Consider the following 27,593-nt stretch of genomic DNA (forward strand, 5'->3'; position numbering starts at 1 on the left):
GAGCCCGGCCCTCCGCCAGCCTCCAGGAATTGTCTCTTCTGATCGCCTGAATTCCCTCTGGGTCACTGCCAAGCCCAGGAGCAGGGTGGAGGCCGCTCGGTGGCCAGTGTCATGGGTCTGCAGTTTCTCTCGCAGTGCCTCACTGGAGGGGCCACTGGAGCCCGAGGGCGCAGTCATGCACTTCACAAATTCAAAGAGTAGCTTTGGGACAACAGACACATAAAAAAAGGTCTGACCGGAGCATTTTGTGGTTTCCCCAACGACTGGCAGCAGCGGCCTCTGCACCCCTTCCCTACCCCTCCCTGTACCCCTGGCCATGCCACCGCCCTGCTGCTGCATTTCAAGCTGGGCGGGAAGTCGGCCTGGTCCTGAGGGAAGCCGCAGATTTGCCGTATAGTCGTCTCTCCAGCCCATTCCAAACCTGTCAACTCTCCCCGACCATCCTGGTCAACTGGGCCCTACTCCTCCCTGAACGCCCCGTCCTCCCCGCACCTCACGTTCGCGGACCCCGCGGCGGGGAGCGTCTGCCCTTCCGTACGCCAATTCACTACTTCAATCTCGGCAGCCCTGTCTCCTTCTCGATCTTACAATCGGTGGGATGGGCGCCCCCTCCGCCGCGTAACACAGGGAATGAGCACAGAAGAGGGGCTCCACGGAACCTGTCCACTGACACTAGGCACAGATCCCTCGGCCACCTTCTCAACCCCCCTTCAAAACCAAACAAAAACGGCAAACAGGAAACGCTCGTCTTTTAAAAATTACTCTATTATTATCAAATAGAACCACAGTATTCAAAAGGTAATTATAAAGTTCTATTTCCCAACTAAGTGGCCCTGCACCGCCCCTCCGAGTGGCCGGCGGCCAAATCACTCCCCCCGTGCTGATTGGTTTCATCCATTTTATTGTCAAGGAAATTAACAGCCCGAAGGGGTTCCCCAGGTCCGCGCACCCCCCCTTGGGGTCCCCCCGGTCAACACGGCAGCAAGCGACCTGGTCTCACTACCCCCGTGTCCTTGGGAGTTGGGACGAAAGGAGAAGGGGGGGCTCACAGCAAAGGGGCTGGGGGCGCCCCGGCCCCGCCTGCCCGGCTCGGGCCTCGCATCGGCCGGGCAACTGTCCGGGGGTCGGGCCTGGCCGCGCGCCGGGCGGCGCACCTGGCCGGGCGGCGCGCGCTCACTCGCCCGTGTGGGTCCGCAGGTGGTACTTGAGCGACTGCTTGTAGCGGAAGCACTTGGCGCAGTGCGTGCAGGGGTAGGGCCGCTCGCCCGTGTGCGCGCGCTGGTGCTCCAGCAGGTGGTGCTTCTGCGTGAAGCGCTTGCCGCACTCGGCGCAGTGGTAGGGCCGCTCGCCCGTGTGGATGCGCCGGTGCTCGAGCAGGTGGTGCTTGCGGATGAAGCTCTTGCCGCACTCGGGGCAGGCGTGCGGGCGCTCGCGCGAGTGCACGCGGCAGTGGTTGGTGAGCTTGGACTTCTCGCTGAAGCTCTTCTCGCACTCGGGGCACTTGAAGGGCCGCTCGCCCGTGTGAGTCCGCTGGTGGCGCAGCAGGTGCGACGGGCGGCTGAAGCTCTTGCCGCACAGGCTGCAGATGAAGGAGACCTCGTGCTTGCCCGCGTGCACGCGCTGGTGGATCACCAGGCTGATGTGCAGGCGGAAGCTCTTCTTGCACTCGGGGCACGTGTACGGCCGCTCGCCCGTGTGCGTGATCTGGTGCTTGGTCAGGCTCGACTTGTGGCTGAAGCTGCTGTCGCACTCGGGGCACTTGTAGGGCTTGGGGCCGCCGCCGCCGCTGCCCGAGCTGGGCGACTTGGGGCGCGGCTTGAGCGCGTGCTTGGGGGCGAAGCCGGGCCCGCGCTCGGGGGACGCGTAGCCGCCGCGCACGCGGTGGATGCGCTGGTGCAGCGTGAGCTGCTGCTTGTGGCGGAAGCTGATCTCGCACTCGGCGCACTCGTACGGCCCCTCCTTGATGTGGTTGCGCTGGTGGATGATGAGGTTGATCTTCAGCCGGAAGCTCTTGCCGCACTCCATGCACGTGAAGGGCCGCTCGCCGCGCCGGTTCCGCTGCTGCTGGCTCGACGAGCCGCGGCTGTCGCCCAGGTGCCGCTCCCCGTGCGTCGGCGGCGCCAGCCTCTTCACGGCCGGCTTGCCCAGCTGCAGCGGCGGGGGGCTCTCCTCGCCCTCGGGGGACAGCTCCCCGGGCAGCGGGGTCGGGTACATGCTGGCCTCGTAGCGCCCGGACAGCTGCCCGAGGGCCTGCAAGTGCTGCGGCAGCTCGTCCTCCTCCTCCTCTTCCTCCTCCTCCTCCTGCTCCTCGGTTTTGATCACGATCCCCTCTGCTCCAGGGAGAGAGACGGACAGACGTCAGCAGGGGCCCGGGGCCTCTACCCTGGACCGAGGCAGGTAAGGCGGCTTCGCCTTGGCCCCCACGCACTGCCTGTGGATCGTCGGCCCCCGTGCCGCCTGCTGGGGGAACCCTCCTTTCCACTCCCTGCTGCCCCACCTCCGCGGGGCTGGATGGGTGACCCGGCCGGGCCTCGGGCTCGGGTCTGGAAGAAACCCTCTCTGGGAACCCTATGCAGTCCGGAAGGGGCACGCCGGGCCTGCCCGCGCCCATCTCCCGAGCTGGTGGCGGGCAGGTGCCTGCAGGCCGCCCCGGGGTGGGGGGAGGGTGCTCAGGCCCGGGGAGCCTGAAGCGGGCAGCCTCGTGGACCTACCAGGTGTCGCCCGACGTGGACCTTCCCTTCTCACCGGAGCTACTTGAGGACTGGGTTTCTACCACGTGTGTGGAAAGGGGCCTGGTTTCCGTCTCCAAGGCCGCCTCTGCCCGAACTCCCCCAGCCTCTCGGGCGGGCGGCTTTCCTGAGGGCACCTGCGGGTTTCTCCTCAGGTGTCTGTACTCACCCTCCTCCAGCCATCTCCCCCTCCTCTCCGTGCCTCCAAATCCCACGGCCCAATACCACTCAGCTCCAATCCTGTCTTAAATCCTCCTTGACCATCCCAACCTGCGGCCCTCAAGCCCTCCTGGGCACGCAGCGCTCGCTGGCTGCCTGCGCGGGACTTAGGACCTCGGCCTTCTCCTGCAGCACGACACCCACACAGGTGGGCGACTCACCTGCTGTGACCCTACCAAGCCGGAAGCTAGGGCCAGGGTTTCTCCTGCCTTCCCCCCAGGCTCTGGCGTGCGGTCCCACACACACAGTAAGTGCTCCATGAACACCCCAACTGTAGGATGTCCTCCTCCCTGGCCCTCCAGCCTCTCGGCCGGCCCTTTAGGGCCCAAGATATTAGCCGTTCTACACAGTGTTCTAGAGTGTTCCCCGAGAGAATGTTAATCCTAGAGAAAAGGAGTGCCCTCTGACTCCTGTTTGCATTTTTCTCAAACGCCTTGTACGTATGGGGCACCCCCTAAACACTGTCACTGGGGGAGCTGTTTTCAGTCACTGTGTGACACGAGAAAGGCGCTCACTTTTCTGAGCCCACCTGTCCGGTGCAAGCCGCTGTAGCAGTCTGCATTTGCAGAATTCTTAACAGCCAAGTTCTCACCCGAGAGCTTGTGTCTTTTTATTCCCAATCTCCTACAGGATAAGCCAAGCAAGAATTATCCCCATTTCACAGATGTGGGGCATCCAAGCCCAGAAATACCAAGTGATCGTTCCAATAAAGTAAAGCCAGACCTCTTCAGAGCTTCTAACTTAGGGGCCATCTAGTCTGTCCCCTCACAGGGAAATAAGCCGGCGGTGTGCATGAGCTGGCCCAGATCTTACAAAGTAGCTGGTACTGACCGCTGGGCCTTGGCACTTCCTCCTGCTCCTCTGAACCGAGGAAACAGCAGGGTCACAGTTAGGACATAGGTGTGCCAGTCCAGCTCAGGCCTCTCGTCATGGCCAGTGCTGCCTGGGCCCTGTTAGGATTCCCAGCAGCAAGGGACGCAGGACAGCCACAGAACATGATGCCTGAAAGATCTGGAAGGAGGAGGCAGCTTCGGAGGTCGGGGACTAGTCGCCCTGGTGCTTATCGTGAAAGTAGGGGGCAATACGGGGGTGTTAAGCTCTCCTTGAGCATCAAAGGTGTTCCGTTTTCCCCCTGAATGAAGTAAGAATGAAACAGCTAGCCCGAAAATCCAGAATGCAAAATCCCGCCAAGTACAGTGTAGAACGCGCCTGAAGTTCCCACTAGAATGAATGTGAGTGCCCAGAGGGCAGGCTGGCATTTCTGTTTCGAGGCTCTGCTGTAGCCCAGCCTCACGGCCCGCCCTGCACCTTCCACTGCACCTTCCACTACAGCCCAGCCTGTAGATTAAGACGCTTTCGGGAATATCATGCGCTTATTTAAAAACAAGGGGTTAAAGGGGGTGCCTGGGTGGCACAGCGGTTAAAGCGTCTGCCTTCGGGCGTGATCCCGGCGTTATAGGATCGAGCCCCACATCAGGCTCCTCCACTATGAGCCTGCTTCTTCCTCTCCCACTCCCCCTGCTTGTGTTCCCTATCTCACTGGCTGTCTCTGTCTCTGTTGAATAAATAAATAAAATCTTTAAAAAAAACAAAAAAACAAGGGGTTAGAGCCACATCTTTTGATCAAGAAAGATGTCCGTGATATTTTATGAAGTGCCAAAAGGCCAATTGCAAAGGGATTCTCTACAGGCAAAATGAAAAAAATGTAAAAATCATCAGCATAATACTTTTAAAAACCTATTAAATAAAATGGATGTGGACACATTTCTAAATACAAACAGTATAGAAATTGCTATGATAGTTATTGGCTCTTTGGCATGTAAACAAAACCCTCCAAACAAAAAACCAAAACCTAAGTGTGTTCCTTAAAAATTTGGTAGCATTCACTTGATTCCTATCTTCTACATTCTTTTCAGAATATAGAAAAAAAGAGAGAAAGCTTTCCAGTTCACCTTCATAAGCTGAGGATAGTCTTATTTCCAAAACTAGATGAGGAGGATTCAAGAAAGGGTCAGGCTGACTTCATTTATGACTCTAGCGGAAAAGCCCGAGTAAATAGCAGCCCCGAAGCTCCATGGTGCGTGGACACAGTGCACTGTGAGGACAAGGTCGGGCTTTTCAGCATCAGACAATTGGCCCCCAAAGGTGTCCCAAGATCAGGCTTCTGAGAGCCCACTTCCTCACTGTTCTGGAACTCACAAGGAGCCAAGAGTGTGCAGAAGTGTGACCCTGGGGTTTTATAATTAAACACGAGCGACGGCTAGATCATACCACGAAGAGACAGGACCGTCCGTTATTTTAAAAAACATGCTCGGCTAAGGCTGAGCCCTCTGTGTCACTGAAGGTTCTAGTGTGACCTAAGAACTCTCCAGAACACAGCAGGAGGTGGAAGTTCTAGCCTCGCCACAACCACATGACCTTGGGCAAATAATCTGACCTTCTCTGCCTGTAGAAGGAGGGAGTTGGAGAGGTGATCCCTGAGATCCCTTCGGGTGCGCATCTGACCTCGTCTTTGGCTGTAATACCTTCTTCCTAGCCGGAGACAGATCCTTCTGAACCCGGGGGCAGGAAACCTGTCCCGAGGCCGTGCCTGCGGTCGTCACACCTGTCGACCCATCAAGGTCAAACGACCCTATCTGAAGGGAAGCCCAGCTTTCCCGCCAGGCAGGGGCCGTCTGCAGGCCGCACGGCAGCTCCCCCGCAGCCCGCACCCCCCCGCGACTGACCTGTGCAGTTCCTCTGCTGCACCAGCATCTGCTTGAGCTCGCTGAACTCACTGGAGCCTTCTGGGGACTCCTCCAATGGATTCTCCGGTTCCTGCACGTCCAGGTCCGGCTGCTCGCCGCACGGGTCACCCAGCTCGGAGTCCTGAAAGCCGTGCTCCTCCACCTGCCCCATCAGGGGCTCCGGCGTCTCCAGACTCTCTGAGCCCTCGTCGTTGGTCTGCACCTCGATCTTAATCACGATCCCGTCGTGTGCTGAGAAGGTAGGGAGAGGCGGGGGGGACAGGACAGAAGAACCCAGAACACGTTCATTGCACGAGGTTTCTGCAGCCTAGGATTTACATTTCAAAAATTCTCATTTTAGAGACCATGAGGAAACAGGATGCGGGGTCGAGCGAGCAGACATAGAATTTTCTGGACATTTTGTGGCCTTGAACATCACTGCAAAGCGGAGCAAAGTTAAAACAGACGTGGAGTATGTACTCCATGACCCCTACAGTTTTAAAAATACTACTGTCAGGGCTGGTTTTTTGTTTTTTGTTTGTTTTTTAAAAACAAATGCAATCTTAATTCCCTTTCCCGGGTGGGGCCAAAGTCAACGGGTAGTTTCCCTCTCTCACAGTGAAGCTGAAAAATGGAAAGGCTAATCACCTCTCACCCTGCACACCTTTCTAGCCCAGCCCCCGGGGTCTGATGCAGACAGACCGGACATCCCCGAGCCCCGGCCCGGCCCACAGCTACACACACACACACACACACACACACACACACACACACGCCGTGCACTTGGAGCTCTCAGCTTTGTTTTTAGTTAAACAGCATCTGATTACACATGTTGCCCCCCCCTTTTCTTTAACTTGCCAATAGGTCTGCAGGTAATTTCGAATGTCCACACACGGGCATCATTTCTCATAAATGGGATTTAGGACATAATCTTTCAGCGCGGTATTTTTTCTCTTTCGATTTGCCTTCCTCTCCCCCCTTCCCATTTCACCGCTGTGACCTCCCCAGGTCACCCCTGTAAGTACCCTAGCAGTTTTGTCTACGCTTCCCCCCCGGTGCTGCACGCAGCCGTGCAGGACGGCAGTGTGTCCAGCCGTTCCCCTCCTAAGGAACATGTGGTTTTTTGTTCCCAGTCTTTTGCATGAACTACGCCGCAATCGCGTGTGGACTTACACGTCTCCCTATAAAACAGGGGTTTGATTTCCATGCGAGTCCCAGGAGTGGGGCCGCAGAGTCAGAGGTGTGGTTATTTTTAATCTGATAGATGTCATCAGGCTGCTTTTGAACAAGGCTGTGACAATTCGTATTTCCACCAGCCCTGCGGGAGAACAGCCTTTCCCCGCCTCCCTGCCAGGGACAGACAGCACCGCTCTTTCATATTTTCCTCAGTCAGATGGGTGCAAATTGCTAATTTTCTGATACTTTAATCCCACTTTCCTGACTAGGGTCATCTGAATATCATTTCTTTTCCTTATTGGCCTTTTCAAGTTGATGCCATATGAACTGAGTTCTGTTCTTGTCAACAGGGAAGAGTCCTTTGGTTCCGGTGCTAAAGATAACACGTTTCTCTTATCAGCATTTCAGACAGTTCCCAAATCTAGCGTTTGTCTGTTGACTCTGTGCTGTCTCTTATCAGACTGCTGTCTTCAAGTCTTCCTGTGGTCACACATGTCCCTCTGTCTTTTACGGCTTCTGGGTTTTCTTAGTTAAGAGGGCCTCCTCTGCTCCTGGATGGTTCATAGGTTCTCTTGGAGTTTACTTCAAGGTTTTTCTTGCTGTATTATTTACATTTAGGTCTTTGCTCCGTCTGAAATTGATTTTTATTTTGTGTGGAGTGTGAGGTAGGGGTTCAGCTCTACTTTCTTCTCTATGGAGAGAGCTGTACCAGCATGAACTCCCTCACAGGTTGAAAATCACTTTAATTAAGGAAATTATAAATGCATAATGCATAAGCAGAGGCATTCATTCCTTCACTGAATTCACTGATTCAACGGTTACTTTTTGAGCACCAACTATGTGCGATGGGGTATTTTAATGCCATGGGGTACATCAGGGAACCTAACAGAGCTCCCCACCCTCATACACCTTACCTAGGGCAATAAGCACAATAATAAATTGTACGGGATGTCAGAAGGTGGTAAGTGCTGTGGAAAGAGAAAAGACACTGGAACCTGGTAAACAAAGCCAACAGCCCGCGCCCCTGGGAAGCTTCCCCGCTGTTAACCACACCCACTCGTGATCCCCAAGCTAAAAGCTGGGGAAACCAGACCCACCCAGTAGGCTGGCAGCTGATGCCACAGGACCCAAAACTGGGTTCTCTCTCTCCTCTGAGCGGCCAACCCATCTCCTGCCAGCCGGTGGAGTAGCAGAACAGAGCAGCTGTGACGGTCCCCGACGCCTCGGCCACAGCCTTAGACTAGGGCCGAGCCTGCCTTCCCCACGACCAAGTCTCCAAAACCTCTTCCTCCTACTCCCGGTCTCACAAAAAGATGAAGTCACCCACACTCACGTCCTTGCCTGGCTCCTGCTCTAGCTCCGAGTCACCCTGCTGACTCCCCTCGCTCTCCCACCCGGGGGACGGGGGGACATGGTGACTCCTCTGCCTGCTGCCTCAGCCCTGCCCTGTTCCCGGGGCCGCCGTGCTCGCCCCGCAGCGCCCGCTTCTCCCTCTGCAATCCCTGTCTCTGCACTGGAGCCACGGGCACGACCGTGACCCCAGCGCCAGAAAAATACCCTCCCTGACTTCATAAGCTCTTGAAAATTTTTTGCTTGCCTCCTCCCTAAAGCAGTTTTTAAAAACTAAGCACCCCTTTGCACTTTTTTGAATAAACACATAAAATGCTTCAGTAACTGCAAAAGATGTCATTTCTGGAGTACTGTAAATATTGATGGTTTAAAATAAACTCTTCTGTCACTCTTTAATGTCGCCAGTGGGATCTGAGAACGCCGGCAATTTTCAACCCACCATTATTCACTTAAAAAATACACGAACAAGTTCTTCTTTGATAGTTGAAATTTTTATATCATTCCTTTTCACCTTGAACTTCTATTTCCATTCCCACTTTGCCCACAGAAGTTTATCCCAGTAGAACGTATTTTTATGCTTAGAAGTCTATTACCGATCTCCTCGTCTACCCCTCTGCCACAAAAACGTGTATGTAAATTGAAAGATTAATTTTGCTTTCATTTCTAATAACCACGGGGCTCTAAGTGTTGATTGTTTTCCTGGCTTGAGTTATCCTTCATTATTATTACTGTAGAATGATACACAGTTACTGAAGATTGAAACCTAAAAACTTGTTGGAAACAGCTCTTACAAGGATGGAGAGGAATTTTTTTTCCCCAATTAGTTTGCTTATCTGAGAATGAATATTCTTATTACTTGATTGAGACAAGAGTTCAGAATAAAATCTGTTCCTATTTTTCATTTTCATAAACACAAGCACTGGCAGAGCTCATTTACATAGATACATAGATGGGCTGGCAGGAGCTTTGTTAGGGAATCATCACTCGATTCTCTGAATTTGTTCTGAATTATAACGCCATGAAAGCACATGGTTAACATATCATCAAAAATTGTTTCTAATGACCTATTAGCTGACAACTTAATTAGGTTTTCTTTCAATTTTGTTGAAAGCAAAGTATTGCAGGTGATCTAACTTGCGAAAGAATTTGCCATCCGGCCCCGAGCGCTGCCCTTGTGGACCTGTGCCCCTACGTCCTGGACCATCTCTGTAACCCAGAGAGCTTTTTATACTCCAGAGAAACACTCCCTCGTAAGATGGGGACGGGCGAGGGGTGGGGCTGCTCTCACTGATGAGGTTTCTGAATGAGAACAGATCGACTACGGACTCACGGAACCCTCAAAGCCGTCTAGGTCTTGTCCCTCTTGGAAGCCTCCTTGTACCTTCCGGCACCCGCTTCTCCTTCGAGACCTCACTCTGCCAACCCCCTTACACGCTCTCAGCTGCACGGAACTGTGCTCCTCTCTATGGCGGTTATTTCTTTTCCCTTTGAAAGGTGCTGTATTTACACATTTTCCTGCCTCTCCTCCATTTGTTATACAGCAGGGAAGCCAGTGGCCTCCCACCAAAAAGGCTTCCCCACCCCAAACAACTTTTGAAAGAGTACTGACAACCAAATTGCATTTATAAGCAGTAATCTGGTCTCCCATTGATAAAAGTTAAAGACACGTACATTGCAGGGATATAGTTTATGATCAAAGGTGGAATCCCAAGCCAGTGGGGAAAAGTTTTAAACGAACGGGAATGAATGGATGGAGTGGGGACAGCTGGCTTCCCGACCACAGTCTTCACATCAAAACAAACTACCAATGAAACAAAAATTTAGACACAAATAATGAAATCATACTAGTATTAGAAAAAAAAAAACAGCTTCTCTCTCTCTCTCTCTTTTTTTAATAACTGTGAGCAGAGGAACAGGCTATTCCTAGCCCCCTGGGACTTCAGATCCTCCTTCTGGAGGCTATCTGGCCAGTGACAGCAGACATTGCACGTGCCCAATACATACCGACTCATTTTTAGGTGTAAGTTTTTTTGAAAGAATTTCTGTAGCTTTGCCTTGACATTGGTGATGAGGAACTTATTTACTTTGTGCTTGGTTTGTGATCTCCTAATTACATTTCTTTCTGCGAACTCTTGCAAGATGGGGGGAAGATCAACCCTACACACTGTTTCCAAATGTGTCGTGCTTGTGAGCACTACATTTCATAGTCAATGAAGCTGATATAATGTTATATTTGCAGACACTTAGTGAAAATACTTAACTATTTGCATTTTGCAATTTTCTTTTTGTTTTCTGGAGCAAGAAAAATTTTATTTCAGATTTCAAATATTTTTAGAGGTTTTTAAAAAGCTCATAGGCCTAAGACCTGTAATCACGTTTACTGAATAAGAGGGGCTATGTATTTCTACACTTAATATGAAACCCAGACACCATAAAGAAAGTTATGGATAAATCTGAATACATAGAAACTTAAAACTGACAAAATTTGAACACACAAAAATTTAAAATATCCATACCCCCCCCACGCACACACACATAAATACTAAATATAAAGGTAAACCATATATTCAAAAACATATCCACATACATAGGGAAAGAGCTAATATCCTTAAAGAAAAAATTTTTTTTTAAGATTTTATTTTTGCAGGACAGAGAGGGAGAGAGAGAGCACATGAGCCTGGAAGCCTGATGCGGGACTCGATCCTAGGATCCCGGGATCATGACCTGAGCAGAAGGCAGATGCTTAACCAACTGAGCCACCCAGGTGCCCAATATCCTTAACTTTTAAAAAGCTTTTACCAATCGATGATAAAATGATGAATAATCCAAAAAGAATGATCAGAAGATAATTCATAAAATAATACATCCTGGTGATCAATAAAGGTATGAAAATAGGCTCAACATCACTCTTACAGAAGTTGAATGAAAGCATCAAAATACTGTCTCTTCTACCATCACTTGGCAAATAATAAAAAAATAACACCGACTATCGGCATGGGTGTGGGGAAAGAGGGAGTCTCATGCTTGTGTATGAACTGAAGGTGCATCAATTGGCACAACTGTTTTGAGGGACATTTTAAAATATGTATCAAATTTTTAAATGGGTACATCCTTTGACCCAGAAAGTCTTTTTTTTTTTTTTTTTTTTTTTAAGATTTGATTTATCAATTTGAGAGCCAGCAGGGGGAGGTACAGAGGGAGAGTCTCAAGCAGGCTCCACACTGAGCAGGGAGCCCGACTCGGGGCTTGACCCCAGGACCCTGGGATCATGACCTGAGCTGAAGGCAGATGCTTAACCGACGAGCCACCCAGGCGCCCCCATATAGAACTTTTTAAAAAAGATTTTAAAAATTGGGGCACCTGGCTGGCTCAGTCCGAAGAGTGTGCGACGCTTGATCTCAGGGTCCTGAGTTCAAGCCGCAGGTTGGGTGTAGAGATTACTTAAATAAATAAACTTTAAAAAATAAAGAATAAAAAATTTAAAAATGTGTTAAAAAAGACTTTAAAAATTAATAGGCCATAAACTTTAAGAATCTAACAAAGTACAGCCATAAAGAGGAATGCCAGCCATCATTTCTCTGCTTTGAGCTGCTGAAGAAGGTTAACGTGGCGACACTGGTTTTTACTTTCCAAAGAACTCTAAAGTTCCATCAGCATAATTCAAAAAGAATAAATGCAGGGAGAATGAAAGTCCTACATAATTGTCTTCAGTGTACTCCTTCCAATTTCTGTGCTTGAGACTCCCCCCCCCCACCACTCGTGATCTCTCTCTCTCTGAAATAAAATCTTAAAAAAAAAGTTACATATGCACACAAGTTTCTCAAAACTTGTTTTTAAAAAGCTCTCCTCCACTCCCCACCCGTATTTCCTGTTCACCGAGGCAACACTTCCAATTCCTACCTCTGAGGAACACACTCCTGCTGCTACTCCTTGAATTTTTTCTTTCTTTTAAGATTTTATTTATTTGTCAGAGACAGAGAGAGAGAGCACATGCGCATGTGCGTGGGGGGAGGGGCAGAGGAAGAAGCAGCCTCCCAGCTGAGCAAGGAGCCTGATACGGGGCTTGATCCCAGGACCCTGGGATCCTGATCTGAGCTGAAGGAAGACGCTTAACCGACTGAGCCGCCCAGGAGTCCCTCAAATTTTCAATGTAAACATCACCTGTTGACTTCCAAGAGCTGGAGATGAGGACCATCTCTCCCCATCCCGGCAAATCTCTAACAAATCCCTGAGCCTGCCGATGTGGTTTGCAATTCTGGTTGGATGAATATTGGGCATTTACATTATTAGATCACATAAATGTTATGTAACACTGAACCGTGGAGTATACTACAGTTATTTTCTATGTCTGTGTCTTTTGCTTTCCCTGGAATTCTTAATTTTTTCCTTGGCTTAGCTTACAATTTTCATTAAGTCAGCTCCAAACTCCCCGACCTCTTCTGTAAGTCTCTCCTCAAAACATTCGGACATAATGGGTATTTCTCAATTTCCTTGACTTGGAAAAAATTTTTCTACAACCTTCTGATGTGCTCCAGTCTGGACCGGTTGCCTCAGGGTACAGAGCCATCTTCCTGGGATCCCCCTTCGGCAGCACCCCGAGGATCCCCCTCACCTCGCTTGTGTTGAGCTCCTAACACCTCCTTCTCGGTGTACTTCCTCATTTCAGCAAAGCGCCTCCCCCAGTTGGAGGAAGGGTGCACGGGAGACCTTGAACATGTCTTGATTTCACCTCTCACATTTAATTAGAATAGTCTAGCTGATATAAAACTCTAGAATGGCTGGAAAATATTTTCCAACTTTGTAATTTAGAGAATTTTAAAGATATCGCTCTACTGTCTTCTTCCAATATCGTTGAAAAGTCCAAAGCCATTCTAATTCTTGTTCCTTTGTATGAACCGTTTATTATTATTATTTCTTTCTCTCTCTGGACACTTGTAGGACCGATTTGGCCTCAGTTGCCCGGACACGTCTCGCTGAAGTATCCAAGGCATGGCTCTGTTTTCACCCGTTGTTCCGGACAGTTGCTGGGCTCTTGCAATCTGGAAAACCGTGTCTTTCAGTGCTGGGAATTTTCCTTGAATTATTTCATTGCTAATTCCCTTCTCCCTATTTTTGCTATCCTTTTTTTTCGTGATATTCCTATTATCTGGATGTTGGACTTCCAGTATTTACTTTTTAAACTTCTTTCACTATGTTTTGGTCTCTGTGCTCTATCTTCTGGAACATGTGCTGAACTTTATCTTCTAACACTACTACTGAGTTTTTAATTTGTATTATTTTTAAATTCCAGGAGTTCCTATTTTTTTTTTAAATAAGCCTTACACTTAAAAAAAGAGATGATTTTATTTATTTATTTGACAGAGAGAGAGAGAGCGTGCACACAAGCAGGGAGAGGGGCAGGGGCAGAGGGTTCTCCCCACTGAGCAGGGAGCCCAATGTGGGGCTTGATCCCCGGAGCCTGGGATCATGACCTGAGCCAAAAGCAGATGCTTAACCCACTGAGCCACCCAGGCGCCCCGATAAGCATTACACTTCTGTGTCATGGATGCAGTCACTTCTTTGATCTCCTTGAGGGATGTGAAATACATATATGTTATGTATATATTACGTAAGTATATAGAAATATATACATATGTATTTAAACATAGTTTTTAAAATCTCTCTGTATAGTTTCTGTTTCTTTGAAATTTATTTTTTCTGCTTTTCCTTTGGTCTCTTTATATTAGAGGCTTTCCCCAAATGTCTGTGGTCTTGGTTATCTATTTATATTTAAAAGTAGAATATTCAAAAGAGATTGAAAGTTTGCTGCCTTTAGGAAGGGCTTGTTAGTGATGGGATAGGATGGCTTGGCTGAGTCATTCCCTGGGGAGATACCTCGGGCTGGTCCCCAAAGTCTCCAGGCAAAACACATCCAGTATGCTGCGGGGGTCTCATCCCAGATGTCTGTGTTGCTCGGGAGCCAGCTTAGGGAGGAAGGCTGGACAGCTCAGTGGCTGTCTGTCACGTGTCACTTATTCCCTTGTTTTCAGCATGGTGCCCCACCCTCCACTGTGCCCGGGGTCCACCTTCAGACATCGTCTTGCTCGTCTTCTCCAGAGAAGCAGCCTTGGCTGTCCGCCAGGGCTGGGAGAGGCAGACGCCAGCTGAGGGACTGAGGGAGGCCGTGGAGGGAATGTGAAAGATGTCGCACCCATCCTCTGTCTTTAAGCCCACCTTTGCCCCCATTTCCAGAGAGACCTAGAGTTTCCGGGACTGCTCATTCCCGAGTCTTGAGCAGGGAATGGGGGTGGAGTGCAAATCGAGTTTCTTTTCTGCTTTCTCCAATACCAATTTTGGATGTAGCTTTCTAAATCAGTGATCACCCAGCCATCTGCTCTCAGGCTTCCAGAACGTGCTTGCTCTTGTCTCCTTGTTCATTCCTTTTAAAAGTCCCTTTGCTCTTGCTTTAGAAGGATTCTGGGAGGTAGGAGTGAACACATGTTCAACCTGCCATCTTTAACTCGAGGCCTTTCTTCATGCATTGTTGTTTTTTTAAAATTGTTTTTACTGAATAAGAAGTAACACATACTTACTTGAGAACATTCTACAAAGCATAAAGAACTACAATTTCGTTGTTTCCATTCAATTTTTTTCTCTATCTTTTGTTTACATCACGGACTTCATGTTACATTTACCTTCTCCGTTTCCACATCATCACTTCCCCTGTCGACTGGTTCACCGCTATCAGCTTCACACCAGCGTTAGCAATCCCCGTCTTAAGCAAACAAGGTCCCCCCCCCCCAGCTCCTGCCCCGTACTTCCACTCCCCACTCACAGCTAACCTGAAACAGCTGATATGTGTGCTGCCTCCCTCCCCTCCCCTTCTGCCCTCAGGCCGCTCCAACGGGCTTCCAGCCCATCACACCCCCAAGGCTTCTCCTGCTGAGGTCACCGGTGCTGCCCACCTGCGCGTCCCGGGACACGTCAGTCTTCGCCTTACTAGACCACACTCCCTCCTTCTGGAAGCACTCTTCTCTTGAAATACCCCACAATGCACTGTCCTAATGTCGCATGCTCTACCGCCTGAGCCAGCCAGGGCCCCAACTGTCCTCACGTCTTACTACCTTTCCGACCACTCCTTACATTTCCTCCGCTTCCTCCTTCCTTCTCCAAATCCTACAACAGTGGTTCTCAGCCCTGGCTGTGCGTGAGAATCATCTTGGAACGGTTTTAAAGAATATTCATGCCTGGGCCCCTACCCAGACCAATATATTCCAAATCTCCTCTAAAAGTCAGGGCTCCCAAGGGCATGACCTGTTCTTTCCCTTCTCCCTCTCTGGACCGGGTCTACGCTACCAACACCCAGATGTCCGTCCCCAGCTCAGATCTTGGTTTTGTTTGTTTTTTTAAATGATTTTATTTATTTGTCAGAGAGAGAGGGAGAGAGCACAAGCAGGGGGAGCAGCAGGCAGAGGGATAAGCAGGCTCCGCATTGAGCAAGGAGCCCGATGCGGGACTCCATCCCAGGACCCTGGGATCATGACCTGAGCTGAAGGCAGACACCTAACCGATTGAGCCACCCAGGCGTCCCAGATCTTGGTTTTTAACTCTTTATTCAGCTACTTTCTCAACACTTTCTCCTGGAGCTCCCCCAGGGGTCTCCAGCCCGACCGGTTCTTGTCTTCCCTCCTGTGGTCCTGCACCCAGCATCTCACGGCGGTCACAGGCCGGGGAGCCTGTCAACACCTGCCCATCGCAGATCCTTCGAAGCCTCTACTGCCAAAACCGGCCCCCGGGAATACCCACCTCTCTTCTGGCCTGTGCCACATCGCCTGCCTGGACTACTGAGAGTCTCCAACTGGTCTCTGAGCTTCCAGACTGTCTTCCCTCCGGTGAGTTCTCCTGGGGGCAACTGGACTCCTACTTGCCCTTCAGGTTCCCACTAAAAATTCCACTTCCTCAGAGAGGGCTTTTCTGCTGTCCTAGCTCAGTGCAGCCTTCCATGCTGTGCTTCTCACGGGCCTGGACACTTGCCCTCACGGCACCACCACTGCTCCCTACTGGAATTGTATGTGTGTGTGTGTGGGGGGGGGTTAGTTATTGCTATTGGTCTCTTGACATAGTACCTGGTAAAAAAAAAACCCTGATGAACTAAATAATAAACATATAAATGAAACCTATGGTATAAAAACTTCATTGATGATTTTAGTGGGTGTATAAGAGTCTATCATAACGTAATATAATATCTGTCCATCTTAATCCACAGTTTGGATTCTTTTCCTTGCTACAGACTCTCAGAAAGGAAAGGAAATTCTTAGGTCAAGTATATGAACATTTTAAATATTTAAAACATATTTTAAGACTAAAAAATATCAAATTGCTTTTCAAAAAGACTGAGACCTTGGATTTCAGCCATGCCTTCTGGTTTGTTTTTTCTCTCTGCTAATTTGTTAGGGGGAAATGCGACCTGGCGTCCCCAGACCTCCATCACCTCCCTTCGAGGGCCATGAATGGGAGCCCCTGCTCTGAGTGTTTTGAGAGCAGGGTCGATATCGGAATCATTTTTGGATCTCCTTGCCCTTAGGGATTCGAACCATAAATAATAGTTTATTGAATACATTCACTTAGCCAGTTCATAAAATTGTCATGTTCAGTGTACTCCGAACTATGAAAATTCTGTTTTCTAGGCTCTTCCCTGTCGGTATTGCACCAGAGCTGGTTCTGCGGCCACTCTTCTACAGGAGAAGATGCAAGAGCTGTGACAGCAGGGCTCTGATAACGGCAGATTCACAGAACAATCCTGCTCTCCGGCAGCCGGGGCCCCTGGTCTCACACGGAGGTGCGAGCTCACAGCCAGCCCTGTGTGGCGGGGGTTCCCACGTCCTCCCCTGTCCTCCCTCCCGTCCAGGCTCCGAGTGGCTGGAGATGGTCAGTGGAACAAATGGCACATTCCAGCCACACAAGGCAGCCTCTGTGAGGCCGCCACTTCCCACAGAAGCTCCGGCCGCGGACGTGCGTGCGCCAGCACAAACCCGGCCCGAGGCAGAGTGGGCTGAGGTTATTTGCTTTCGATTCTGGCCCGACCCTGTGGGAGGCCCGCCTGTGACGAGGGTGTGAACAAGCAGACAGGGGAAGGGGATCGATGCTGTGGTCCCGGCGCTCAGAAGATGATGTGCAAGGAGCAGCACCTACACCGCAAAACCCCGCCGGGGCATCCGACTGCATTCTAGGGTATTTACCATGACCCACTTCCCCAGAGTCTCATTCTCTGCCTCCCAGGCCTGCTTGCTTCTTTCTTCTGCTTTGAATCTCTCTCTTCTTCCCACTTGACCCTTGTTTTTGGCTGTGGCCACTCAAACCTTGTGGACACAAACTTTGTTTTTTTCCAAATGAAAGGACATTCTGCCACATGGCCATTCTTTGTCCCCAAGTCCCCAATCTCACCTGCTTTTAAATCATCTTTTTTGTCTGCCAGAATGAACTCAGATCAGCCTCTACTCTCAATTTAGACCTCTAGCAAACCTACAGGAAGGAAGGATACTGGACTGCTCTGAGAGATGCCAGCACTTATTTTTCCAGAGGCTTCTGTCTCTTCTGTCAGTTACAGCTCTCAGTCCATGGGGCTGACATTACTCTAGATGTTTCTGGGCCTCCTGCTAGGAGCCAGCTGACAGGTCCCGGAACCAATGACATTACCTCATAACAAGACCTGGCCTTTGCTCTGGTGAGTTCTCCTGCTAGATTATCCTTTCTCAAAAGATAGGATCACCCATGATGTCTGGCAACGAAGGACAAGGATTGGCTTCCACCGCAGACCTTCAAGGTAGCTGATTCAAGTCCAAAGGCAATTCCAAAGCAGGAGCCCCACAAACAGGCCACGCGCCGCAAGAGCACCCACAGGGCAAGCACGTGGGCTACTGACACGGGGCCGGCGAGGGACGACCCCCACGCAGAACGACAACGGCTGGTATTTACTGGGCCACCGGTACAGGCCAGTCACCCTATCAGGCCCTAGAGACTAGGACCAGTCCTATTTTATAGACAGGAAAATAAGCCTCCCAAAAGGCTCAGTCAACTAACATGATACCGCCAATGAGCAGAGAAGCCAGGATTCCAACGCAGGCGCCCGACGCTGGGGTCTGCGCCTGAGACGCACGCCTTTCTGCTGCCTCCGTCAAACCACCCCGTCCAGACACTGTTCTGCACATCGCACAACATTTCACGTCAAGTCTGTCCCTATCCCTCCACCGACCGGCTGCAGGACCAGGGCTGTGGCCCCTCTCTGGAGAGCTCCACAAGGCACCATCACTAGCACCCTGACAAGTGACCACGTTTCTTTCAGTTCTGGTTTTGTTTTCTGCCAAGAGTGAGGTGACACCTGGTCATGTCAGAAACTTCCCGAGACAATGAGCCCAATGGCATTCTTATTTCTCAGCCACTTGGGCTGCTGGGGGATGGGGTCAAGGAGGCGTCAGGCAGGTCCCAGCACCTGCAGGCCTTCCTGCACACAGCTTGCTAACACAGCCTTCCGGGGTCTACTGTGTATTGCCACACCCCATGCTGGGCCTCCTGAGGGCTGAAAGATCTAGAAGGCAGAGCTCTGGGCCACCCAGTAGCCACTCACCAGCACTGGGATCTGCGGGTGTCTCGCCTTCCTCAGAGTCCTCCTGCTCCTGCATGGTTGGCCTCTCCCCACGCTCCATCTGCGACATAAGGTCTGGTTTGGAAATTGCATAGTCTGGGCAGAAGGAAGGAAAGAAGACATACCATGTGGTGACGTCACACTGGCTGCTGTAAGGGTGTCACCTGTGTGAGTGGGACATGAGGAGTAGCCCCCTGACCACTGGCAATGTTGGCAAAGAAATGGGCCCAGTTCCTGGCCCTCTTCCTTAGGGACCCCGCTGTGTGTGGGCCTGCACATGCGTGCGTGCATTCGTGAGGGGCCTGCATGTGGGCGTGTATGTGCATGTGGGGGGGGGCTGCACACACGTGTGTGCGCTGACCACAGCCTCCCACGCGGGGGAGCAGCAGCGGGCGTCACCTGCCCACCAGCGGGAACTGACCCTCTGTCACCTGGGGCTGCTGTTGCTCACGGTTTGCCAGTGCCTGCTCGGGCTTTTCATGACAAAGGCACACGAGAGATGTGAAATTGTATAGCGTAAAAAAACTCATCCTGATAAAATCCAGAAGCTAAGAAACGAAATACTAATAGTGTCCCTCACATTTAAAAAAGTTTAAAGCTCTTAGGAAATAAAGTTACCAGATGAAGAAACTTGGAGGAAACGCGCACATGCGCGGCTTCTCTGTAAACGGTTAACATCCATTATTAGATCTAAAGAGCCCCTACAGTTAGTACAAAATAAAAAAGCAAATACAGGTAATTCACAGAAGCGATGCAAACATCCAGTAAACACAGGAAAAGATGCACAAGTTCACTAATCATCAAAAAAATACATATGAAAATAACGAGGTGTCATCTTCCACCCATCAGAAAAGACAAATATTTAAAAGCGAAGAACAGCAGCTCGGGCCAGGCCATGGAGAGACGGCACTGCCGCGCTTCGGGCGCGGAGGTGCACAGCCTTCTAGAGCAAGCGCCCGCAACCCTGTGAGCACGCATCCTCTCCCCTCGGCAGACCTCCTCCTGAAACACTCCCGCAGGTGCAGAGATGCACAGAGACGCTATCTCCACGCTCGGCAACGGGCAGGAGACGGACCAGCCTGGTGCTCGTCAACAGCAGAAAAGTCGAACGCCCGGGGGTTCATCTGGAATGCCGCTCCGTCTTTCTGAGCAGGCCTACGTGTACGGACGTGGGAGTTGTGTAGGGCCTATCCTCCAGTAGAGTAAGTGGCCAGCCCCATCCGTGCACACCACGGACGGCAGGTGCACAAGTGAGGATGAGACCCAGTGCAGGTGAAGGGCTCATAGTGGTTACCTCTGGGGGGCAGTACTGGTGGGACGGTGGGGATTGCTTTTTACTATAGAAATCTAAATGACTGAATTTTCACAATTATGTATATACTTTAAAAAGAAAAGAAAAAATGAGTTAAAAAGGAAAAAAAGTTGTCTTAACAGGGAGGTATGTGTATATTCAATTAACAATTCTAGCAAGAATCAAAGTTTCTATGCAACTTGCATAGGTAAATGTTTTTCTAACTTTTGTGTGCTGAAGAGTTCCCCATACCAGACAGAAGGATATATATAAAACTAAAGTATAATTTTCCCGGATTTTCGTCCTTAAAACCACTTATTAATGAAAACAACAAGAATGCACAGACTTTGGGGGAAGAATCCTCAGTGAGATTGTGACTTGCTGGTGGGACCCAACACGAGCATCAGACTCCTGGGTCACAGCCTCCTCTCTGCACGAAGGAGACAAAAATCCGGGGGATGCAGGCCCCCCATCAATGACAGTGTTCAGTCACTTGAACAGGCAAAGGGAGCGAGCGCTCACACCCGTCCCAGCGCCCCCCCGGGAGAGGCGGAGGATTAAATAACGCAATTCTCATAAAGCCCCTCACACTCCGCTTAGTATTAGTCTGCTGGACAAACTCATCAAATCTATATATACAGGGCCGGGGGTGAAAAATGTAGAGGTGAGACCCCGACGTCTGTCTTCTTCCCACCTGCCCCCGCGGCCTCTCAGTGGAGCGGCGCTGCCTACGAGCTGTCCTCATCTCTGCAGCTCTGAAGCCTGGGGCCGTTTGTTCTAACTGGTTGTGTGCGCTAAAATTCGGTTTTCTTTGTTTCTGATTATGGGTAGGACTGGAGTTCAGAACCCCCGACGTCTACAAATGAGCCTCCGGCTAGTGTCAAGGAAGCCCCCCGGCGTGGGCGAGCCTTCTCCTTACCCATAGACACCAGAGACTCGTAGTTGCCCCGCATCACGTTCTTGTAGAGCTCCTTCTGCCACTCGGACAGGTTCCCCCACTCCTGCTCGGAGAAGTGGACGGCGACATCGTCGAAGGTGACAGGGACCTGAAACCACAGAAGCTCAGCTTGGACCAAGTGCATGGCAGTCACAGGCCCTCAGCTGCCAAATCCCAAGGCAACAAATGGCTCTAAGCCCCAGGCCTGGCTCAAACACCTCTTCCTAGGACTGCAGTGGGAAAGGCCCAAAGGTCACCACGGACCTCTCTAGAAATCTGGCCTGACTTCAGCCACTGTCCTGACCCCACAGAGTAAGGGCCTCGTTTTGTCTGGTCCGTTTTCTAACGTGAGTACCCTTGCTGCTATAAAGCATGGTCTGCAGACCAGCAGCAATGGCGCCAGGGAACCTGCTAGAAATGCAGGCCCCCAGGCCCCAGTCTAGACCCACTCAATCAGATTCTGCATTTAGTAAGATTGCCAGGTGATCCAAGCACACAATAACATTTGAGAAGGGCTGGCCTAAAGAATGTAGTCCAAGTCTCGTCCCTACATAAGGCTGTGTACACGGACAACACGCAAAAGAATAGAAAGAAAACCAGTCCACGTTCAAGTTCGTTCAGGATCTTCTGGGAAATAATATTAAAACCTAACTATTCTCTAGTTTTTTGGGATACCTCTTGAAATCACATTTTTACTGGCATTAACAATTTATATGTAAGTCACCTGGAAAAAATGTGGAGGACAGAGCCCCGGAACATTCCACCAAGGTCCCCGTCCACATGGACAGTGAACCTCTAAGTCACGCTCATTGTGAACTGAATGCCCTTCCAAACTGACCATCTCTGATCACTAAGAGTTTCTCTGACCTGTTCATCTAGGGCTTAACCAACAGGACAAATCATGTGATTTTGGCATATCTCGTGCTTGGCGAAGAGATGTTGACAACTAGGTATCATTATATTTGTTTCCTTAACCATCTCTGCTTCCTTCTTTTATATGAAATTCCTAAAACACATGCCAATTCAGATCCCTCCTTGGGAAGCCCCAGCTGGGATAGCTTTACCTTGGGAACCTCTCCATTGCTGCCCGGGGGCAGGCGCAGGATCCAGAAATTTCGGTTTTTCAGCAGGTTCTCCATGTTCTCCAGCCGCCTCTGCAGCAGCCCGTACTCCTGCAGCAGGGTCCCCAGCACGACCCACTTGCTCTCCAGATGGTTTGCAAACTCCACGGCCGTCTTCTCACAGTCCGCCAGCTTCTTCTCGGCCGTCCCCGTCCGCCCCTCCAGGGTCAGGAGCCGCATGGCCTGGGCCTCCAGTTTCCTCTCTACCGCTTGGACGGCAGCCCACACGGCCAAGCGGGTGATCTCTGCTGTAGGGAGTGGTGTGTCCTTCTGGGCTGCAGAAGAGATCTGGAAGGGAGTGTCTTTTTGGGAAACGGGGCTCTGAAGCAGGGGGTCCATGTCAGTCTCAGGAGCTGAGGGGGAGAGGGTCAGGGGGTCTTTCTCAGGAACTTCAGGCGAGTGGAGTGGGGCTTCTTGGTGGGGGGTGGAGTGGGACAGAAGTGATATTTCTTGTTCAGTAGCAGCTGGGGGTGGATACTGGGTCTCTTCTTGGGAAGTCAGGGGACCCTGGAGATGAGTCTCTTGCTCAGAAGCGGCAGGATACAGGAGTGAGGGTCCCTTCTGGAGAACGTGCGGCATTCGGCCAGAGGTCTCGAGCTTGGGAGTCTGGGGTAGGGAACCTTGTCGGGGAATGGGGGGAGACGAAGAAGGAATCTCTTTGGGGGGAAGAACACGGGACTGGAACAGAGTTTCTCGGGGGAGTCCAGCAGGGGCCTGACGTGGGGTTTCTTCTTGCAGAACATTGGGGAATGACAGAGGTGATGAGCGCTGGGTCTCCATGTCCAGCTGCTGGACCTGTGTTCAAGGAAAGAAAGGACAGGATTGAAGGCCACAGGCTCTAGCTGACAAAGTAAACGCCAAAGATAAGCACCCACCTAAAAAGGGTTGCAGGTTTACTGGCAATAAGATATGTTGCATGGACACAAGTCTTCCTGAGAACCCAGCACTGATTTAGATGTCAGTTACAAAACTATTATTAACAACAAAGAAAAGAGGTGGCCACACCACCTTCTGCATTGCAAGAACCATCTCTTTCTTCCCAGCACACATACACAAGGACCACCCAGGACTAGGAGAGGACGAGAGGGGAAAGGACACCGGCCCCAGCTCCCAGTCCTGCCCACACTGACAGCAGCCGGCTTACTCGGCCTCTCTGTTCTCAGTGTCCTCGCCCGTAAAACACAGTATCCGATGCACCTGTCACCTCCCTGAGTTTGAGCACCGAGCATCCAATCAAATACGACTTCATAAACCGGAAGAGCAGAATTCTGGCAGTGCCAGGCACTGTTCCCACCCCAAGACTGCCAGTAAGGTGGAGATGACTCCAGTGGGGCCAGCACTGTTAAAGGACTTCCCTTGACGATGAACTTGACATCTGGCCCCACTGCTCCTGCTCGCGTCAGCAGGCAGTCCCAGTGCCCTCTGTCTTTCCCCTCCTGTCCTCCAGTAGTGAGGACACACAATTACCTTCAGTTTCCCAGACTCTAATAAACTGTAGACTTATCAATACAGTTTCTCAAAGCAGGTACGTGGTGAGACGTGTTACATGGACCCAGCCCCTCCTGGAGAGGCTGAATGGGCTTCTGGGCATCCAGGCTGACTTCTGCTATAAGCAAAGAGAGAAGGAAGACCCTGCCTGAGCCAGGCCAGGGGATGGCAATTCAGCTGCTTGTATGGGAGCCAAAATGCCCAGGGCAGATGGTCCACTGCGGTAGGTATGTGCTGGTGGTCTGAGTTCCTCCCTGTGGTTTGTCAGGTGGGAATGAGGAGCAAAAGCCTGGAGGGACTGGGAATGGAGCGGAAGTCAGCCAGTTGTGTGACTCATGTCAAGACTGGGGGGGACCAGAACCTAAAGAAAGACTGATTCCTTTGGGGGATTTTCATTATTCACTCTCTCCCTGTCCCCCACCTTGCCATATTCATGTTGAGAAAATTCTTGTGTGACCAGGGAGATGAAGCCAAGGTCTTCTGAGTGGCCAGCTCTGGGTTTCTTTACCCAGACAACCAACAGCTTTACTGGAACTGAACAGAAGTTCATCTATAACATGCTTGTCCATTTGCTCACAATCTTCCTTCAGCACATCTGCTCAATGGCCATCACTGCGTCACGTACAAGAGATCTTTAACATAACTGAAATTCCCATTCTCTTCATTTGAAAGCGAGCGTATCCCTGGGGTCCAGTCTGGCATATAGTATGTGCTCGATAAATGTCTGCTGAATGAATGAACAGTATAAATCATTGGGTCATGTGAAGAAAAATGTGAGGGTGAAGAATGGTGTTGCTTGGGTCATCTATCGGAGCTATCTAAACCTATTTATATCTCCTACCGCTTTCTTTCCTTTATTTGCTCATTCATTCACTCACGAGGGCCTTCAGTGAGACAGCACCACACTTTCAAGCCAAGAACTGAAAACCGAAGGCCTGTTCAGGCGGAATGTTCTTGAGGTAGTATGATCCAATAGCCGCGCAGCTGACCAGATGTGAGAGCTAATTAGTCAGATAACAGCTAACAGTTAGTCAGCATTTACTGTGCGCCATGGACTGTGTTAAGCATTTTAAAGGGTTATCTCACGTCATCCTCAGGAAGCCCTATGAAATAGGGACTCTGAGAACTGTGACCCACACTTAGCATATGAAGACACCGAGGCTTGGAGGGGCCACCCAACTTGCCCAAGGTCACCCAGCGGGCTGGCAGCAGACACGGTAGGTGGCCTCCAGGCCTCATCTGTCCACTGAGGCGGCAAGTCAGTTAAGTGTTCCGAATCCTTTCTACCTCGAAAATTCAGAGAGGCCTGGAGATTCAACAAAGACCTGTGGGCGGTTCTATGGAGGGGAAGGCCTTGCCCATGAAGACATTTCAGGGACCCCTTTGAAAACCGAATGAAAGTTGTGGACTCTCCCCTTCAAAAAACAAAAACAAAAAACACCCTGTGGGCATGCACACAAAATTCTGCAAACACTTTCAAGGGATTCACAGACCCCTAAACCTGAAGATTAAACAGCTAGGCTACCTCTCAGCTCCTCCCAGGTGAGGGCAGACAGGACAGCCCTCCGGGACAGGAGCCTCAGACACAGGGAAAACGACTAGCATAATGCAACACAATAGGCACATTATGGCCCTGTCCTCGGAGGGGGATTAGGGTATTTGCCTACAACTAATAGGAAGAAGGGAAAATCCCCCCGGGGCCAAGTTAGTCTCCCTGAGTAATACAGGGGTTTAACTAAAACAATGAACCCCCCCCCTCCAGTACAGTACCTAAAGCCAGCAGAGTAAGACACCTTTACCAACTAGTCCAATCAGAGCTCAAAGGAAAATACCATTTCTTTGCTCTCTATTACTAGACTGGATCTCTCCACTTCCAGATTTGGAGAACTGTAGAAGGATGAGGGGGCACAGGAACACACCCCCTCCTCTACCCCCAAATAGCCCCTTGCTATACTGTCCTCCATACCAGTAAACCTGTGGCTTGATTTCAGCCTAAGCATAAAGAAAAGGATGGAGCTGTAAATATAGTATCTAAGGTTAATAAGCTTGCATTCTCAAACTCTTGCGGGCAGGGGGAGAATTCTGGACTACATATCATAGGATTTAACCGACCCTCCCTACCTCGTGCATCCCAAGTGGATGGGGTCTCCAGGACTCATGCATCTTAGCAGAAAAAATACATAACCATTCATATCAATTTATAAAAAAAAGAAAGCCGTGCCATTTTCCTGTAGGACCCAGTGTGGTTCAGAATTACATACCATTCAAGGGCCCTGGAGACCGAAGCCCAGAGGTAGGCATTTTAAAATCTCCATTTTATTTTATTTTTCCAAGAGATGATTATTATTTTTATTGCACCGGGAGGCTCTTTAGAAAGCATATATCCCGACCCCCTCCTGCACCCAACAGTAAACTGAGGCTCACAGGCGCTGACTCCCGTGCAGCAATCCTGCTCTCCAGCACAGCCACTGCATCTCAAAGAGCAGATCTGCGGGGAGATTTTAGGGCTGATTTTTAAGAATGGCCCACTAAACAGGACCATCAGCCACTAAACCCTTAGAAGCTCGCTCCCCAGACCCCATCCGTCTGGACACCCAAAATTTGGCGGGGGGCCCTCCAGACGCAGGCGCTGGAGGCCCAGGCGCCTGAGCCCGAGGGTCACCTGCTCCCCACGACGCAGCCGCTCGGTTGGGCGCTGCCCAGCCTCTCACCCCGCCCTCACCTCCCCCCACCCCCGACGGGCCGCGTCCACCGCGCGCCGGGCCAGGCCCCTAACCCAGGGGAGGCCGCCGCCAGAGCCGCCCCCTCCCCGTCCAGGCCCGCAGCCCGGGAAGGCTGGCATTTCTGGGGACGCGGGCACCGGGCCACGGATGATTCGCTACGTGACCTTGGGGCAGGCCGAGCAGGTCGCCGCCAGGTGTCTGTGCCTCAGTGTCTCCGCTCTGCGAAATGGGGAGAGCCGCGTCAGCGCCGCGCTCCGGCCGCGGGAGGCTCGGCGGGGGCGAGCTCTGCGGAAAACGTGCGGCGGCAACCCCGACGGACGCAGCGCCCGCTCCGCAGGGAGCGAGGCGCGCCGCCCCGGGCGCCCACCTCCGGGCCCGCGAGCGTGCCAGGCCCCGGCGTCCCCGCAGCCTCGCCCGGACGGCGGCCGGATCTTCGGCCCCGCTCCCATCCCGCAGCCCCCCCTCCCGTTAAGGGGCGCGCGAACCCTCCGCCTCCCCCACCCCCCACGTCGCGGCGTTTCTGTCCCTTACCGAGACCCCAGGCCGGGCCGCCGAGCCAGGGACGCGCAGGCCGTCCCCCGGGCCCCGAGTCCGCGCGTCCGTGCGCGCGCGGGCCGCCCTCACCGGAGCCGGGGCCGCCTCGGCCATGGCCGTGCGCTGTCCGGCCCGGCCCGGAGTCGCCGCCGCCGCCGCCGCCGCGCGGCTCCGCGCAGGCCGGCCCCCGGCCTCTCCGCAGGCGGCGCCCGCCCGGCCCTGCCTTCCGCGCCCGGGCTCGCGCGGCCGTCGGGCCCGGCCTGCTCAGGGCGGGCGGGGACGGAGCGGCCGAGCCGGGCGGCGGCGTCGGAGCGGGGCGCGCGGCGGTGCGGGCGGCCGGGCGGGCTGCGCCCCGGCCGCGAGCTGGGCCCCGGCCCTCAGCACCGGCCCCCGGCCCGCGCGCGGCCCCTCAGCGGCCGCGGCTGCGACCCCGGCTCCGGCCCCGGCCCCGGCTGCGAGCTGCGCTGCCGTCCCGGCGCCTCTTCAGCAGGGGAGCTGCACAGCAGCTGCCATGTTGATACAAACTGCATCCTGGGAGGCATGTCCCTCTCAGGCCGTTTAAAGAGAAACACTCCGAGGCTCGTCGGAGGCTGCAGGAACCCAGACAGCTCCATCTACAGCCGGTAGGAGCGAACAGTGTCGAGCGAGCAGCCAGGCGGCGACGGACACGCCCTGAGC

The 27,593-nt window shown here is 51.9% G+C and overlaps 1 protein-coding gene across 2 annotated transcripts; it reads right to left on the reverse strand.

Moving 5' to 3' along the window:
* Positions 1-298: 298 nt before the first annotated feature.
* On the reverse strand, positions 299-27,052 carry ZNF777 (zinc finger protein 777). 2 transcript variants are annotated; one of them, XM_044392261.3, is made up of 6 exons: positions 26,913-27,052; positions 22,114-22,965; positions 21,032-21,158; positions 18,804-18,917; positions 5,675-5,926; positions 299-2,333 (listed from the first exon to the last, which is right to left on the reverse strand). In XM_044392261.3, exons 1-6 carry the CDS (start codon positions 27,027-27,029, stop codon positions 1,174-1,176), a joined length of 2,622 nt encoding a protein of 873 aa, XP_044248196.2. In that variant the 5' UTR covers positions 27,030-27,052; the 3' UTR covers positions 299-1,173. The 2 variants fall into 2 exon arrangements, with proteins under 2 accessions (XP_044248196.2, XP_026334899.3); XM_026479114.4 differs by having other exon boundaries at positions 301-2,330.
* Between the last annotated feature and the right edge of the window lie 541 nt (positions 27,053-27,593).

Source organism: Ursus arctos, unplaced genomic scaffold (genome assembly GCF_023065955.2).
Source record: "Ursus arctos isolate Adak ecotype North America unplaced genomic scaffold, UrsArc2.0 scaffold_3, whole genome shotgun sequence".
NCBI classification, from domain to species: Eukaryota; Metazoa; Chordata; class Mammalia; order Carnivora; family Ursidae; genus Ursus; species Ursus arctos.